This window comes from Euleptes europaea, chromosome 8 (assembly GCF_029931775.1).
Source record: "Euleptes europaea isolate rEulEur1 chromosome 8, rEulEur1.hap1, whole genome shotgun sequence".
Taxonomy (NCBI): domain Eukaryota; kingdom Metazoa; phylum Chordata; class Lepidosauria; order Squamata; family Sphaerodactylidae; genus Euleptes; species Euleptes europaea.
The window spans coordinates 32,707,160-32,725,840 of record NC_079319.1 but is presented as its reverse complement, the minus strand read 5'-3'; the positions used below and the strand labels follow the sequence as shown (position 1 = coordinate 32,725,840).

General features: G+C 40.2%; 1 protein-coding gene across 1 annotated transcript; it reads right to left on the bottom strand.

Annotated features, from left to right (window-relative positions):
• Positions 1-763: 763 nt before the first annotated feature.
• PAG1 (phosphoprotein membrane anchor with glycosphingolipid microdomains 1) lies at positions 764-18,440 on the bottom strand. Its single transcript, XM_056854547.1, has 6 exons — positions 18,268-18,440; positions 11,601-11,652; positions 9,746-9,842; positions 7,438-8,039; positions 2,744-2,803; positions 764-1,114 (listed from the first exon to the last, which is right to left on the bottom strand). The coding sequence occupies exons 1-6, from the start codon at positions 18,390-18,392 to the stop codon at positions 764-766; spliced, it is 1,287 nt and encodes a 428-aa protein (XP_056710525.1). The 5' UTR covers positions 18,393-18,440.
• Positions 18,441-18,681: the final 241 nt, after the last annotated feature.

Sequence of the window (18,681 nt, the reverse complement as noted above, 5' to 3'; positions counted from 1 at the left end):
TTGTAATACCCAAAGCTGTTTTTTTTGGCGATGTGATACTCTAGCCATGGCATTGCAAATCATCAACTCTTTGCCAGCGTGCCTTTACATGTGCTGGGTGATCATTTACATGCCAATCATTACAAACGTTATGGCATGGTTAAATGTTTGTGAGAGCCCATCTAGAGGGGACCTATAACTTGAAAAGTACACTTCAGTAAAGATTTTGAAGTAGGTGACAAAATAATGTTTTATACAAAAACTTGGGTTTTTACCAACAGGCTCCCGCTTTCTATGTATCTATTTTGGCAAGCGACATAGATGGCACTCATTACTGGTTCTCTCTAAGGAAGCCCTTTCAGTACCTTCAACTTTCATTTTGAATGATTGCAGGTTGAGATGACCATCACCTACAGTACAAGGCAAATAGCATTGCACATCTTGGCAAAACATGCACAGACTCTCTTTTTAGCTTATGGCTTCCAATTGGCCTTTCCTTTTCTCTCTTTCTGTTCTTCAAGAGGAGAAAACTGCCGTCTTCACGCTTCACAAGGTGGCCTCACACATGTAAGATGACTTGCACATCGGAAACAGCCATCACAGGACAAACACCATAGACGGAGCTCTTGTATCACTTGACATTACCTCAAACAAACAGAAAACCCTTTCCAGTGCCTCAGTTCAGAGTCAAATTGCTAAGTCATGAGAAATGGAGTGAATCAGCCTTCAGATTCTTGAAATAAGTGCCAGTAAGACAACCCCAGTGGCCTCATATCAAGTGCGGTTAAAGCCTTGTGACGTCTTTGTTTTGCTGCAAGTCTCCAATGCTCTCATAATCATTCTCTTGCGGGAGATCCGATTGGCTGCTATTAGGCACCGCAACATTTCTGTCTTCCTCGTGACTTAGAGTCTGAATCGCTTCATAGTCTGACTCTAACTCCCCATTTAGTCTATCAGATGAGTGATGTGTGGAGACAAGGTTTGGAGCATTTTCCAAGTCCTTCACGCTTGCATATAGGCCACTGCAAATAGATGGCGATTTCTGAGGTACAATTTCAGGGATACAGGTGTACGTGGACTCCAGCTGTCTGGTGGCCAGCCCTGGCTTATTGATAGAAGAGTACATTGCTGAAATCTAGAGAGGAAAACGAAAGTATTTTTACGCACATTAAAACAGCAAATCTTTCCTCAGGTTCTTATTTATAGTTTGTTGAAGCATACAGTAATAAAGTGTTGATCTCCATTGAAAAAAAATTCTCTAGAATATTCGGTTACCTCTAAGAACTGGAATGGCACATAATGTTTGCAACAGGAATGCCACTGAAGGGCAACTCTGTAAAGCACACTTTGCAGACAAAAGCTTTCATGCTTTTGTCTCTGTGTTTTCACCTTTTCTTTGTTCCCTTGCTAAACCTAAAAGCTTGAATAGAACATGTGTATTCTTATATTCATTTATTAAACTTTGTTATGTTTTTAACTCTTAAAGTCTGATCTCTGGAAACGCACCATTCGTCCTAGCTATCTGAAGTGTGGTACTGGGGGATGGGACAACACAGAAACTCTCCATCCCTGGAGCATGATAACTCTTAAAGTGTGACATCTGTGAAAGACTGCTCCCGCATTTGCTTGTAGAGGTACAGCGATTGGCAGGGCTTCTAAATGGCAGGAGGCACTCCTAAGAGTAATTGGTGGCGGTGATTAACCAGTTGTACATTGTCACCCTTGAGGAGTGAGGGGAAGGGATGCATTGCCAAGTACAGACTTGGGGTAGCCACAGGGTTCTTTTGACCTCTTGGGGGGTCTAATCAGATATGTACCTGGCCTGGGCTACTCAACCCCATTGCTCTTAAGTTTTCACTGTAACTATGGTTGAGGGCAGCAACACTTTTTGCAACCCAGCTGGCCTCCCTTCCTTTCCCTTCCTGTTCCCCTGCTGGTTTCTAAGACCTGGATTAAGGGACCCAGCTGCTTTCCAAGCTGGCCTGGCCTGTGGGCCTCTGTGTACTGTACTGAGCACAGAGATTGTGGGCTTTAATTCAGGAAGTTTTATGTGTTGCTATTTTTATGTTGTTTTTATCTGTTGTGAGCCGCCCTGAGTGGCTTTGGCAGAGAGAAGGGTGGGATATAAGACTAAAAACAAGCAAGAAAATAAATTATCTATGACATGTCAAATATTTGGTAATGGGGAAACATATAAAAGAGGTCATTACAAAGTTTAAATATCTTAAAGCAGAATTCTTGACTGAAGTTACTAAGACTTGCATCTTAAGTGGCTTTTGTGCACACAGAAGGCATGTCTGCATATACAAGATGAATTCATTTGTTCCTCACACCAGCTACAATAACTCATGTTGCATTGCCAGCCACTCTACAGAATTCCTTGACCCTTTGGAGTGGCTTTCAGGGAGCATGAATAGACGGCAGTGGAATGGGAAAGCAGCAATGTATAAATGGAACTTCATCTGCAGTTCTCTGACTACAAACCATGGCTTTCAATATTAAATGTATTCCTGCACTAGCAGAAATCAAGCTCAACATTTAAAACTAGCAGCTGCAAGCTGCCTGTTCCACTGTAAAATACTGAAATTGTTACAGCTTCTAGGTTTACATACACTAAATATAATCCTCTTTTTGGGGCGGTGGAAGAAAGTGTCTTCTCTCTACAGATTTGCTCACTGTTCTGAGACCCTGCTTAATCATACAGCATTTATTCTGATTTAATCACTGGGAAAAGAAGTTATTACATTTCATGCAGGAAACCCACCTCATCTTCTGTAAGTGATGGGTCTTCTTCTCGGGATTTGTAAGACAGTGAACTAAGCCTCTGGAGAAAAAGAAGGGAAATAAGCCTTATTGACAGCCAACAGTGACAGACTCTTTAGACACCTTTCCCTTTGAATCAATATAATATACTAAATGGTCATTTGCACACCCTTCCATTTTCACATTAGCCAAAATCCACACTGCAGTTTCTGAAATAAACAGCCTAGAGGTACAGCACAGCTTTTATATGGCAGAACCTTTGCGATGAGCCTAAGTGCTGAGAAAATGGGTGAAAAGAACTAATAGCTCAGCTTTTTCTCATAGCAAAATAAATGTTAGCAAAAAGCCTATGTATACAAACAACAAAGAAAACCCAATAACAAGCTGTTGGTGTATCACAGGATTTTCATTTGAATGTTTCTGTTTTATTAACAGTACCAGGAAACCACAGCCCTCAATTTGCAAGATCTGAGCAAGGCTGTCATAGGACATCTTGGAGGACTTTCATTCATGGGGTCGCCATGAGTCGGAAGCGACTTGACGGCACTTAACACACACACACACACACACACACACACCAGGATATCAGTAAAAAATGATTCTAGAAATCCATGAAGTAATATTTAGCATATTCTTAGATTTAGAAAAATCTACAAGATAGAAATGTGGCAAATATTTGTCCATTTCAATGTCTTGCAGTGCAATTTAAAAGTTGTTTGTTTGGCCTCAAACCAAATTGAAAGCATCCTAATGGGGTTTGGCCATCTATATTTTGAGAAGGCCAATTTCTAATTACTGCAAATGGAAGAGATAGTTCTTACTTGGAAAAGAACAACAACAAAACACAACAGAATTCTTGTCCTTGCTTTGGCAGCCACATATATTAAGACTGGAATAGGAAAAGATTAGCATAGTCTCTGCTCAACGATAACATGCACATTCAAGAAAATTTGTTGAAGAAGAGCCATACTCAGGGTCAAACTAGGCACAATGCCATCCCTGGGCTCACGCCTCCATTTTGTAGAGACCTGGAATGCCATTTAAGAGGAATATGTGTGTGTGTGGGGGGTCTGGTTGGGACCACCACAGTAGTGGTGAGAAGAGGTCCCTGCCTTCACCCATGCCATTTTTTCCAACTAAAAACAGTGCCAGTGGGGCATTAGTTGCTGTCATGCCATTCCAGCACCATTTCAGGTCAGAAGAATGGTTCAGGGCAAAAAGCAGGAGCCCCCCCTGCACTGGTCTTGACCAGAATCGGGACCCAGTGGCACTCTTAAAAAGTGTTTGAGGGCTCTACAAAATGGAGGTGTGTCCCCAGGGACAGTGTCTCATCTAGTTTGGCACACAGTGTATGGCACATAGGCAGTCCCAGGTTTAATGCCAGCTTTCTCCAGAGGATCTCTGTTTGAGGCTGCTGCCAATCAAAGTATGTAATACTGAGCTAGCTGGACCACCTATGTGACTTAGTATAAGGCAAGTTCATTTGTTGATTCTGAGAGCTCTACTATACAAGGAGAGTGCTCCCCTACCACATCTTCTTCTTAGGGTGTTACCTACAGTTACAGATTTAAATTGATTTGATCATCATTCCTTCAATCACAGTTGTAGGATGGGCAGACTCGCCAAGCTTTGAAGAAAGCCATGGTAGTTAAAAGGTTGTATTACTTATTTATTTAGGAAATGTATGTGCTGCCTTTCCAATCTATGCTTCAGATTACATGCTGAGTAAGTAACCATATAGAAAAGGTAATATGTACAGAATTTGTTACAGAAAGAGCAATACAGCGAAATCCATCCAATCAAGCAAATACAGTTGTGCTAACTGCAGAAAGCTAACATGAGAAACTGGAGAATTAGACTAGACCAGTTACAGCGTAACTGTAGATTAGATACAGCATAACTGCAGCACAACAACATTTATATATTTGAAAACTACAATTATGTGTTCCATCATTACTATTTTCTAGTAAGCTGCAGCTCTATTTTTCAATGGCAGGACAAGGCTACACTTCCATATATTATATAGTGCATACTAGAAGAATCAAATTCTGTGTAGCTCCGCTTCAGGAGACTTTTTCTTCTCTGAATACATTTCCATTAGTGAAATGTATTTTCCCAGCTCTTCGGGGACCGCAGGTATCATTTCTTGATTAATTCTTCTAAGTGGAACCACTGCAATGAATTCCCAGTTCTTATACCTTCTGACACCGTATAGTGTTCAAGCTGAGAAGCTACAGTACAGTGAATATATTTATTTGAATTAGTAGCTATGAACCACATAGAAGTTTTGGGATTTCTTTGACACACCAGAAATACAGTCAATGCCATGTCAAAGAAATCAGAAATGATCTTCATTAAATATTTAAAATGGCCAAACTTCTTCTTACAAAGATAATAATTAATTCAACTTGCTTTATGCCTCATCACTAAAGAAGACTAAATGCATAATACACACCCTATCCTTTCCTTCCTCTGCATACTTGTGGAGGAATTCTCCCCCTGACCTTCTACACCCATTGATGTGCATGCATGCCTAAAGAAGGGCCCTGGATTGCACTTAATAAATATAGTAATATGAAAAGCCTCAATCATGTAACAGGTTAATTTACTGCGATCATTTGGTGATAGGGAGTACTTCATAAACCAAATCTAAGGATGTAAATGAAGTGGTCAGAACTAACCAAATATTTGGAAAGAAAATCCTACTTGGTATGGCTTTTCCCTAAAATGGGTGGGGTCCTCTAGCCATCCTTATTCACGCTCCTTTACTTGGACATCTTGCTATCAACATTATTTTAATTCCCCAAGTTCCAGAAAAAGACCTGCCCTGGGCCAGCCCTGATGAATGGAGCCACCACTGATGGGTAAGATCCCAGCCAGAGAGGGGGGAAATCCCAAAACTCTTTAAGCAGCGTTTTCTGGAATTTACTGCCAGTGAATGTAGGAATGGCCATGAGCATGGATGGCTTTAAAAAGCAGTTACATGGGGAGGGGCTGTGGCTCAGAGGTAGAGCATCTGCTTGGCATGCAGAAGGTCCCAGGCTCAATCCCTTGCATCTCTAGTTAAAGGGACTAGGCAAATAGGTGATGGGAAAGACCTCTACCTGAGACCCTGGAGAGCTGCTGCCGGTCTGAGTAGACAATACTGACTTTGATGGAACAAGGGTCTGATTCAGTATAAGACAGCTTCATGTGCTCATGTGTTCACAGATTCATGGAGGGGAGATCCATCAGTGCCTACTAGCCTTGGTGACTAGAGGGAACCTTCACTTTCAGACATAGCAAACCTCTGGATACTAGTGCTAAGAGGCAACATGAAGGAAAGCCTTGGCTTCCATGTCCTGTTTGTTGGTCCTCTAGGGCAACTGTTTGGCTGCTGTGTGAAACAGGTTGCTGGACTAGATAGATCACTTGTCTGATCCAATAGGGCTCTTCTTATGTTCTTACTTTAAAGATATGGGCTGCTCGGCTCAGTCTGGCATTAGGGCTCATTTGGAATCGTACAGGTTGTACTGGCTGTACTACATATTTCTTCTAAAGATGGGAAATAATGCATTTGCCACACAAACACTGAAGAAAAATAATTATTATTGCAAACATCTGCATATTTTAGAGATAATTCAAGGAATCATGATTTGCTTAAAATAAAACAGCTAAAGAAATAGCAATTTTCAACTACACAATTCATAAAATTCCTTGTCTCCAACCAATTATTCAACCACATACATACAAAAAACCCAATATGTAACATATGTTACAGTAGACATGAGAAGCTATGTAAATACTCACATTTACAGGATTTTCAGAGGTTAGTAAAAGTGTCAGAAAATTTTTACTTCAGGCATCTACCAAAACTCTGGAACTCTCTCCCTGGGGAGATTCATCTGACCCCTTTTGTTGCCATTTTCAGCCAGTGCACAAAAACGTCTTTGTTTCATTTGGTGTTCCCTCAGTGATCCTGACCAATGTTTTGTTGTTTTTATGCCTTTGTATGTATTTTAGCTCTATTTTAAACTATTCTAATGATGTGTGTTTCTTTTGGTTACTTTTAATAGTTTTTAGCATACGGTTTTAGGATGTATGTTTTAATTTGTCAACTGCCTTGGTGGCCCATAGGAAGGCAGGAGATACATTTTGCTAAATAAAATAAAAATAAATAAAATGTAAGGAAGTTGGTTTTGGCACACAGAAATTTGTGCTTCAATACACCCATTAATCTTTATAGTACCACAGTATTCTATATTTTTTCCCTGCCTTTGCTATATAAAAAGGTAAAGATAGTCCCCTATGCAAGCACCGGGTCATTCCTGACCCATGGGGTGACGTCACATCCCGACGTTTCCTAGGCAGACTTTGTTTACGGGGTGGTTTGCCAGTGCCTTCCCCAGTCGTCTTCCCTTTACCCCCAGCAAGCTGGGTACTCCTTTTACCAACCTCGGAAGGATGGAAGGCTGAGTCAACCTTGAGCTGGCTACCTGAAACCAAATTCCGTTGGGATCGAACTCAGGTCTTGTGCAGAGCTTGGACTGCAGTACTGCAGCTTACAACTCTGCGCCACAGGGACTCCCTTTGCTATATAGCTTTACTTTATCTTTATTTCCATCATTTATTAGTAAAGAAAGGCTTTTTCCAGGGGTAAATATCAGAAATAAATCTCATATGCTGGTGTGATTTTGTATAAAATGTAAAGTGTACCTTGTCAGGTTCACCGGGGTCATCTGTCACCTCTTCCTCCACTTTGGCTCCATTATCCTGGACGTTCTCATTTTCATCAAGGAATTTCTCAGGTACTGGAGGTGGAGCTTCATCTTCCATGCCTGGAGTGTGGCTAAGAGGACTCTCTGAGTTAGCACTTTGACGACTCTTTTTATTTCGGTCAACAGATGCGTATTCAGCTGATTCAATCTTGCGTACAGGGATACGATCAAGACTCCCATTAACCATCACTGTAGCTTTGGGTTTGATACTGCAGCTCTTGTCTGAGTTAGTGGTTGCTCCCAGTTCCTTAATCTCCTTCACTGTTTCATATAAGCAGTCCTCAACAATGTTTTCTTGGGAGGAACTGTCTTTCAGTACTTCATAGGGCCCCTCCATTCCTAGAACGTGATCATTTTCTGTATTTCTTGTTGACAGCATAGTATCCATAGCATTATTTGGAGGAATTCTGGGTAACTCCCTGCTTTGATGATATTTTAATGACCTTCCCAGACTGTCTTGCTGATCCAACAGATCTGTAACAGAAGTTTGCACTTCTTCATAAGGCTGGATGCAAGCTGTTGTGCTATCTTCTGAGAGGACTATGTAAAAATTAAAAAAAAATACATAACATTATCAGCTAACTGATTATCTATTGCAGAAATGCTAGGAAAATGTATTATGGTATAGGAGGGGGTTATGCAGTACTGTCCCTATGGGGACTGGATCATCTTTGCTTATACTGCAGTTCTCGCCTGTCTGCTCCTTAATTGACCAAGATGAAACTGAACTAACAAAAGGAACCTAGTGGGAAAGAGGGAGAGTAGACTGAAGAAACACCATTCCTTAGACAAGTTAATCATCTTCAGAATTCCCTATTTAGATATAGCTTTTAGGTACAGAATCATTTACCACAGAGTGTGCCTCAATTATCAAAGGCAACAAATTAATGAAGGCTACTTTTGTCTTAACCCTATTACAGACTCAAAATTTTCACCTATATACACACAACTACCATAAACTAGCAGATTACATTCCTGTGTTACATTTAATATCCTTTAGAACCTTTTGGGCTTGTCCAGGTATCCATATTTTTCAGAAGGATTCCCTCTTTGCACTATGATTGCATTAATTTCAATATTGAAACTGGAGGGAAGTACCCCCATAAAGGAAGACTAGCTTTTTCAATCCTGGCAACAAAGTTCTAGTAGAAGATGTTTACTGGAGTATTGGAGAGGCAGCTCTTCCTTTGAAATAAATAAAAAGAACCCACATCAAGAAAATGTAGGGCATGTAGAAAAGGTAGGGCATTTCTTCAGGAGAAGGACTGTTTGATTAGTGTCTCCTGTCATATAGGCTATTTAACCCACTTTGGCTTCTGAAGGGAAAGTGGATTTAAAGAGACTGTATGAAAGGGACCTAAGTTCTTTATCTTTTAAAGGACTATATGAATGGACATGCAGTACAGCAGAGGACATCATGTTCTGGACCATGCTTTAAAAAAGCCAATGTTACCCTTATCAAAAACTGTGGGGGATGGGCAGAGAGCAGTGGGAAGACGAACATATGTCGTTATCATGAACATATTTTGGCCTTGTCCAATATATGCCAGTGACAGTCACACATTGTACATACCAAGCTCAACAGTAATAGTGTCACTAGTGAAGAAAGAGCATCTCCTTTCACTAGAGATCTCCAATGTGGCATAAGAGTTGGGTTTCCAGCAATGGTGGCATGAACTGGAGGGAAGGTATCCTTCAGCTAAAGAGTTACAAATGTGCTATTTTGTTTAAAACATGTCTTCCTGAACAAGTCATTAATAGAATTCAAGTTATTCTCAAATCTGTCCCTTTCTCTTGAAAACACTGCTTATTTTTGCTTCTCTTTTCTAAGTATCTACAAATCTCTGCTGTTTAACACTTGATGACTACAGCAGCAACTGCCAACTTCAACCTGGAATAAATAAAGTATCCTAGATCAGACAACAGAAACTTAAGAACATAAGAAAGACCATCAAGTTCAGCAGTCTCATCACACAGTGGCCAACCAGGTGCCTCTAGGAAGCCCACAAACAAGACATAATACCACACATCACCTCAAGTACCACACATCATTGGTTCACACACTGAGTTACAAATTAGCAAGTACTAAGCAATGAGAGATCAAAAATCAAGTCTTACCATCACCATTATTTTTTTAAATATAATTTTATTCAAATTTTACAAGAAAGAAAGATAACAGTGTACATAGTGATAGAAAAAGAAGTATATGAATAAACAGTACCTTAACCACTCACCTAATTCCTTACCATCACCATTACTGAGTCCACCATTTTGTTCACTGCTGGCAAGAGGATCTGTAGCCAGGCTTGTAACCGAGTGGCTGAATGCCTCTTTATCTGAAGGCTACAAAGCAAAAATGTGTATTTCAACATATTTCAACATGGAAAGAAGTAATATTATTCAGTAATAATCATTCAGGAACAACTATTAATTTGAGGGATCAGTTTATGCTCACTTTGCTGTAACATACATAACTTTAAAAATATATCACTCTCATCATTTAATCAATTTAACTTAGCTCCCATATCCCTAGCTTTTCTAGGAATATGCATGTCACTCTCTCTCTTGACTCTGAAAAGCTGAGCATTATTAAGAATCATTGAAAAGATTTATAAATTTTGTTTTAAAAACTTGCAAAAATAATAAATAATAAACATATCAAATATTAATACTATCTATAATCCACATCTTCCTTCACAATAAAAACCAATATAGTTAACTAAGCTTTTTTCATAAAGTTACAATGTACAGTGTTTAGAAGTTAATAGCCATAATAAAATAATTAAATAAAATTCCTCACACTACAGTCTTCAGTGCACAGGCCTCAGTAGTCAATGATCCCATTCTAATGCCTGCAAAGCCTTGCTGGAATAAAAGGCCTGAGAGTGACGGAGTTCTTGGGAGAACAATGAACCTTGATGATCCAGAACACACCCTCTGTGCTCTAACAGGTCTAAGAGTCAGAGGAAGAGTCCTGGAGCAGATTCCCCTCACCAGATGTCAACAGGCAAGAGGACTCATAGGAATTTGCTAACTTCAGCCTTTTTGTATGCATTAAAAAGGAGTAATTTTAGTGTACACTTGCAGAGATAGGTCAAAATACCACATCTAGAGGTATACGATCTCATGTGTGAATGCGCACACATGGGTGCATAATGGGGCTGAGCTTCAGGCTATCTGCCACTCCTATGTCAGGCAGGAATTATTTTAATTTATATTTGTAATAATTTTAAATTGAAGGAGTTTGTTTTTATACCCTGATTTTCTCTACCTTTTAAGGAGTCTCAAACTGGCTTACAATAATCTTCCCTTCCTCTCCCCACAACAGACACCTTGTGAGGCAGATGGGGCTGAGAGAGTTCTGAGCGAACTGTGACTAGCCCAAGGTCACCCAGCAGGCTTCGTGCGTAGGAGTGAAGAAACAAACCCGGTTCACCAGATTAGAGTCTGCCACTCATGTGGAAGAGTGGGGAATCAAACCCGGTTGTCCAGATTAGAGTCCACCACTCTTAACCACTACGTCATGCTGGCTCTCAACAGGAAAAAGAACAAGGCTGATATTTCCCTGCCAGCAATGTCTTGAGGAACTACTGATAGGCTACATAAATAGTTATCTGTCAATCCTTACACAAAGGCCCCCAAAGCCAGGCGTAATAGAGATAACTCAAAGTAAATTATGTTAAAGAAAAAATGTAGGATAATCATTTATCTAAAAATAAGAAAAGCCTAATCTGGATGTTGATGCTTGGTGTACAGCTGTGTAGAAAATGAGATTGACTGATCACATCCAGATCTTTCTCCACTACTGCTGCACTGCTAGTACCTTCGCTCTACAGTCCATTACAGGACATACATTTGGTGCACTGGGTGGATTGTTTTACAGCCTGCAATGGGTAGCGCCTGCTCAGTCATAAGGAAGTCAAAATGACTAACAGTAATCCTTCTCACAAGGCTGGTGTACACCCGAAAGACTGCTTCACCTCATGGGTGACCACACACACACACATTGTAGCTATTTTTTTTGTTTTTGTGATGAAGTTTCCTTCTTAATTATAGGCTCTAAACTATAGAAACACACTTGGAATAATAAATTATTTTTACCACATTCATCAGGTTTTCATGGTCTCCATTCTGTTGCTTTGGTCTCTTCTCCCTTTAATTCAAATAAATCTTTAAGTACTTTGTTAAAGTAACCCTAGAAATTCCTAACATCCATTCATAACTATAAGCATCTAGGAATATTGGTGTAATATTAGAACCGTCCCAACCCAACTACAGTGGCTATATTCAGATGTCAAAATAAACCATGGTTTATAACCTGTGGTTTGATCAAACCTCAATTAATTATGATATCTGAATGCTGAAAGTTGGCACTAAACCAGGATTTCAGACTGTAGATGGTTTCTTAACCAGTTTGTGACTTCCATATTCATAAAGTAAGAGTGGCTTGCTGTAGCTTCTGAATTCACAAGCCACAGTTTGTTGAGCAGCATAATCTTTTCTGGCCCCAGAGGCAGCAGTATGTCTAAGACATTCTCCTTGCTCCAGGCATTACTTAGAAACTGACTGGATACACACACCACAGTTTACCACAATGCCAGAATGCAGCCAGTCAGTCACACAAAAGTTCCATTGAAATTTATTGAGATTAACATAGTTGCACCTAATTTACTCTCGTTCAATTTCCATGGAATTTAAGTACTACTTGCTGTTGTCACAGTGCTGGGGTTTCTAACCTTCCCAGACTTGAAATGGATTGTTGACAGCAATTTCCCACATTTTACATCTGGCTTGGGGAGATGGTGGGTTTACTAATGCATCTTTATTGCTAATGTGCTGGGACTCTACACTGCTGCCACTTAAGCCTTCTGAAAGAAAATCAACCTTGGTTCAGTTGCAGCTGTTCTACTGTTCATTTTGTTTTAGACAGAAGTGGGGGGGGGGAACAGAAATAAGTACTCCAGCATCCTTCGTCTGTTACTATATTCCTTATTCAGAGGAATAGGTTTGTTGCAGTATTGTGATTTTTTTTTCAATGTTCGTTTTAAAGGGCCGAGCTTTGCATCACAATTTTGGATTAACAGAACTTTGTAGCCAGCTTGACACCTTCAAAAGAAGTCTGTATCCTCTCATCCTTGAAATGAAACTTTGCTTTTCTTAGTAGTGAGCTGTTTTGGTTTGGTGACTGATCATTTGGGATCCAGCTTTAAAGCTATCATCTAAAGAATTTATATTTCTGAAAATTCTTATGTTACTCAGAAGTATCCTGTTTCCCCAGAGTGCTATAACAACTCAAATCCTATATAAAAACAGCCAGTAATCTTGTCAGTTCAAAGATATACCACAATGAAAGCTATTCTAGACCAGTTGCTACTTCACCTAAAAAGCATCTGATGAAGTAGTCTTAAATTTTCTTCAGGATTGCGTCTACAGACAGCTCTTGCTCCATGTTCCCCACTCTGGCAAACAGCAATGATTTTTTAGTTGGGCTTCCACAGCACACTGCTGTACATTCACCCCACTTTTCAGGTTTTCCTGAGCCCTGCAGCAGGTTTCCATAAACCTTCCACATCTTCCATGGGAAGATCATACTCAAACAAAATTTGGGGAAAGTATAGATGGTAAAATGCAGATTTCTCACCTCCCTACCCACATCTAGTACCATTTTCCCCTTTGACTTTTTAGAAAAAAGTAATTGGATGTAGGTATATCTCTATAGTGTTAACACACTATAATTTTACTACTGATTTTTTATAAATGACAAAAAAGCCTATAGGTGTGTGTGTGTGTGTGTAGGGAGGGAATACAGGCATAAGGCAAAAGCACAGAGAAAAATCTCCATGTGGAGGCTCCAGGCAATGACAGCAAAATAGTGAAATTGCCCCTGAGTGGAAGCAACCTAAGTTACCAATGAACTCATTACTATTTTTGCTACAAGGGACTCCCTACCTGGCTGCCCTTTTAGAACTAAATCCGTTGTAGATGTGTTCTGTGTCTTCTCGAGCAGTTCTTGCAAATAGACAACCATTTCGAATTATTTATTGTTTTTCTACATTTTCCTACATATTGGGTTGTATATAATGTACTACAAACCGCTTCGACAGGCATTTCTCCATGAGCAGGCTGTGCTTCTAACTTACAGGGTAATTTCCCAGCAGACTCCTGCCTTACAGGGCCCCCAGTGGCTGTGAGCAAACAGAGCTAAGCGCCAGCAACTCCACCAGTGCCTCTGGGGCCACTTGGCTCAGACCCTTCACTGGCAACGGCATTTGGTGTCAGCTCAGCCTGTGAAAGGCGGGGTTTGGGGAGGAGAGGGACTTCAATGCCATAGAGTCCAATTGCCAAAGCGGCCATTTTCTCCAGGTGAGCTGATCTCTATCAGCTGGAGATCAGTTGTAAAAGCAGGCAATCTCCAGCTAGTACCTGGAGGTTGGCAAGGGAAGAAATCAGTACAATAATACAAAATGTGTATATTGTGTTTCAAAACGTTTCAACAAGTACAATGGACTACAACAAGTGACAATAAACAATATATACAAAATATACAAAATGTGTTTGATGCAGTCTATGAATAGTACAGTCTATAAATAGTAGAATCTTCTTAGTATATAGAAAAGTATTTTAAAAAGTCCATCAGGTACATGTATAAATGATCACAAAATCTTTTCTGGCCCCAGAGGCAGCAGTTCCCGTAGGATACTACCAAGTGTAGGCAGCAGCTTAGCTGCCTACACTTGGGAGTATCCTACGGGAACTGGTGAACTGACTTCATGATGATATATAGAATTTAATTAAGCTTGGATACTTGATTGGAAATGGGGCTGAAGAAATTTTCTTGAAACGGCCGTCCCCCACCCATCATGCTTAATGAAGATTTTGTGATCATTTATACATGTACCTGATGGACTTTTTAAAATACTTTTCTAAATACTAAGAAGATTCTACTATTTATAGACTGTACTATTCATAGACTGCATCAAACACGTTTTGTATATTTTGTATATATCATTTATTGTCACTTGTTGTAGTCCATTGTACTTGTTGAAATGTTTTGAAACACAATATACACATTTTGTATTATTGTACTGATTTCTTCCCGTGCCAGTTTCCAAACCTGACGGCATTAGCACGGAGGTGCTCTTTTCTTGTTTTGCTAAGTACCTGGAGGTTGGCAACCCTACTCTAAGGCCATTTTAACTTCCCAGTTCACACTTGCATTTCTCACATCCCACTTCCTGCTACAGTCCTGTGCATACACACCTCTGTTGAGTCCTGGCCACTATAGATTATACTGACTTTGGAAATGTAGGAAGTAAGAATGTTGGCTTCCAGATTATTACAGTGCATATCTGATGCAACGATCCTCATCCTTGGACTGAACATGAACGAGGGAACAAAGACCAGTTCACTGGAAAAGTATGCACAGGATTACATGTAGGCAAGGCATCATCTGATGACTGCTCTAATCCTAAAACGAGCTGTGCCAGCAAGCCAGTGCTTAGAATAATGCCCACCAGCTGCTGCCCTTCTGCGACATCATTCTCTACAGCATATTTTTGCAAACACTAACAAAAACTGGGACATAATGTTCTCCAACATGAGAGAGTGGAAGATTTACATTTCACTACCCCAGAACTCAGTGGCAAATCCCACATTAACTGTAGCTGTCCTTCCAAAAAATGTTATTTCATTGAAAGCCGACTAATTATACCATTTAAATTCATCATGCTCCCTGTACAGTGCACAATATGATTCATGTTTGCAGTTACTAATTTGCTCCCTGAAGCTTTTCTGACAAAGCATCTGTTTTTTTTAACATCATCAATTATTATATCAACAACATCAATGTAAGTATTCTAGGAATGAAGGGGATTTACTGTAATTGCATTTCTGGGCAAGTACCTGCTACATGAATATCATGATACCATGTCTGGCCTAACAACATGCTAAATTATTAAAGCCCGACTGCCAAATAATGTCTGGCAAAGAATTTGCATAGCTTGTTAGAAATCCCCAGCAGAGAGATTCATATAAAAAAATTCTTCAGTTTTCTCCTACTGGAAATGTTTAAGAGAACTTCAGGGATAAAAGATGCAAAAGAAGGCAGGAGCTATCAATCACAGACTTTGGTAAGCAGCCTTCAGGGTATTTCACTCCCAATCCAAAAGGCCCTGAAAATGTAACTACACACACCACAATTCTTATTATGTCTCTGACCAGTTTTTACGAACAACAGGAATTAAAGGGCAAGAGCAAAGCAATTTATTATAGAAGAGGCTTTAGCCAGCCAGAGGCCTTGTTGTTAATTAATCAGCAATGCAAAGTAGGCTGTAATTAGTATAAGCCACATTCACAGAAGGAGATGAATTCAGATTAATTTCAGTTACATACAAATTAATGAGGTGATTTTGAAAAACTCAACGTATTTTCAAGCATTTCTCAGTTAAATTCTCATCAGTCTTAGATTAAACAGCTATTTTTGAGGCTCAGAGCTTCTAATACTAAATATATGCACTGACATTATTGTTTCTCAGCAGCGCCAGTATAAGTTCCCTGATATAAGTATACTGGTTTGTAATGTTTCACATTGGTAGTGGTTGGTGCACTCATCCTAAACTCTGAGCTTGAGCCAATACATGCAACAGAATGAAGAGCAAGTGAGTTTGACAGAGTCTTATGGTAGTACACTAGACAGCACTTCAGATTGAAGGTGGAGGAATATAATTTTTGAATCCTTCCTTACATGAACGGTTGTGTGGATTAAAAAAAACAGCCCTAACATAGCAGGAAAGGATAGAACCTTTCTCCCTGGATAAGGTTTTTTTTTTTTTTTTAACAAACTTAGAGAGAGGGTATTTTTTAAAAAATGTGTGGATGTATGCAACGTTCAAAAATGGAACTTCCCATTTGCAACTTTATACCATGTAACTCAGAATACTGGTCAATCTATAATTTGGTATTGTCTCCTCTGGCTGGCAGAGGCTCTCCACAGCCTTAGGCATCTGGTATCCAAGACCATTTGGTTGCCAGCTCTGGGTTGAGAAATATCTGGAGATTTGGGGTGTGGAGCCCGAGGAGGATGGGGTTTGGAGAAGGGAGGGGCTTCAATGCCATCGAATTCAATTGCCAACGTGGCCATTTTCTCCAGGGGAACTGATCTCTGCCGCCTGGAAATCAGTTGTAATAGCAGGAGATCTCCAGCCACCACCTGGAGGTTACAAACTTATAAACACAGCAGGATAAGACAACAAAACACATAAATCATACATGCAAAGAGTGCTATATTCTATGTGCAGTAGTCAAATACAGTGAATAAATATATACAGTGATGTTAGCTAAACAAATTGAACTATATAGAACTATATACAAAAGTTAAACGTTCTTTTTTAGGACCAGTGTCTTTGGAGTCATTGTCCATAAATAATCCTTTCAAGGTTGCCACATGTGGCACTGTATATATTTATTCACTGTATTTGACTACTGCACATAGAATATAGCACTCTTTGCATGTATGATTTATGTGTTTTGTTGTCTTATCCTGCTGTGTTTATAAGTTTGTAACTAACATTACAGCAGGCTGATTACTTATTTGCCACCACCTGGAGGTTGGCAAGCCTAAAGACCACTGAACCCGGGACCTTTTGCATGTAAAACATTCGCTCTACCATTGAGTCATAGTGCTGTGCTGACTCCTTCCCATGGGTAGTATTTATTTATTTACAACATGTATGTCCTGCCTTTCTGCCCTCATACGGGCTGCCAAGGCAACTAACAGATTAAAAACACACATAATAAAAACACATCTTACAAAGAGATTAAAACCAAACAAAAACACATCATTAAAACAATTTAAACCAAGATAACATAGACATATGTTGGGGAGGGGCTGTGGCTCAGTGGTAGAGCATTTGTTTGGCATGCAGAAGGTCCCAGGTTCAATCCCCGGCATCTCCAGTTAAAGGGACTAGGCAAGTAGGTGATGTGAAAGACCTCTACCTGAGACCCTGGAGAGCTGCTGCCAGTCTAAGTAGACAATACTGACTTGTACCAAGGGTCTGATTCAGTATAAGGCAGCTTCATGTGTTCATGTGTTCATACAAAAACAATAATTAAAACCAAGCAGGAAACCGGGATCAATGAGGGAATGCCAGATGCATCAAAAAAGTTTTCACCAGCTGGCAGAAGACATTAACAGAAAGGGACAGCTGAGTCTCTCAGGGTACAGAGTTCTATATTTTTGGAGCCATGACTGAAAAGACTTTTTCCTGGGTTGCCACCTGCCTAACGTCAGATGGCAGGGACACCCAAAGTCAGGCCATGGATGATGACTGTAGCAGTCAGGCAAGTTCATAGAGAAGTAGGTGGTCTTTCTGGTATGCTGGCCTCAAGCTGTAGGGCTTTAAGGGTCAATACTAGCACCTTGAGTTGTGCCTGGAAACAAACTGGAAGCCAGTGTAGCTGGGCCAAGACCAGAGTGATATGGTCCCTACGACCCACTCCAGTCTACATGCTGGCTGCGGCATTCTGCATCAATGAAAATTTCCAAACACTTTTCAAAGGCAGCCCCACACAGAGAGCATTGCAGTAATTAATCTAATACCAACATAGGCCTACATTATTCCCCCTTATACTAGTAGCTGTAGCATGTAATGAGAGCCATAGGTCCACTCTCTGGGATTTAGGAAGGAATCCATGGGGAGGGGGAGGTTTCACAGAACACATTTCCTAGGTTTCCTTTTATTGCACTCTTAGTAGCTTATTATCTTACCTGTCGCAACTAGAGCATAAAAAGATGAGAAAACTGAAAATCAGGAGGGTGGTCAGGGCTGCCAAGCCTCCCCATAGGATGACATGAAGTAGCCCAGAGCTCAGGAAACCACTGTTAGGTCCCATGACAGAAAAAGACAACAGTGAGGGTAAAGGGTGAAGCAATTAGTTATCTTGGGACTCCGGCATCCGCAGTGAAAATTGCTGCTCACTCTGTGAAGAAAAAAAGAAAAAAACGAAGTCCAGTTAACAGGCCCATGTTGCTTAACACTGCAGGTGGCAATTAACACGGGATTCTATTATTAAAGTATACTGATTGGATCAAAGTACAATGCCCAGCTAATTCTTGCCTGTAAACCACACGGTGGACTCTGATCTGGAGAACTGGGTTTGATTCCCCGCTCCTCCACATGAG

Bases quoted from the DNA above. Each gene is read 5' to 3' on its own strand.
- PAG1 (XM_056854547.1), bottom strand. From the start codon at position 18,392: ATGGGACCTAACAGTGGTTTCCTGAGCTCTGGGCTACTTCATGTCATC. The intron at 9,843-11,600 runs GTAAAAATAATT...TTTGCTTTGTAG, and splicing joins ATGAAAACCTGATGAATGTG to CCTTCAGATAAAGAGGCATT. The intron at 1,115-2,743 runs GTGGGTTTCCTG...TTTCCTCTCTAG, and splicing joins CATCACTTACAGAAGATGAG to ATTTCAGCAATGTACTCTTC.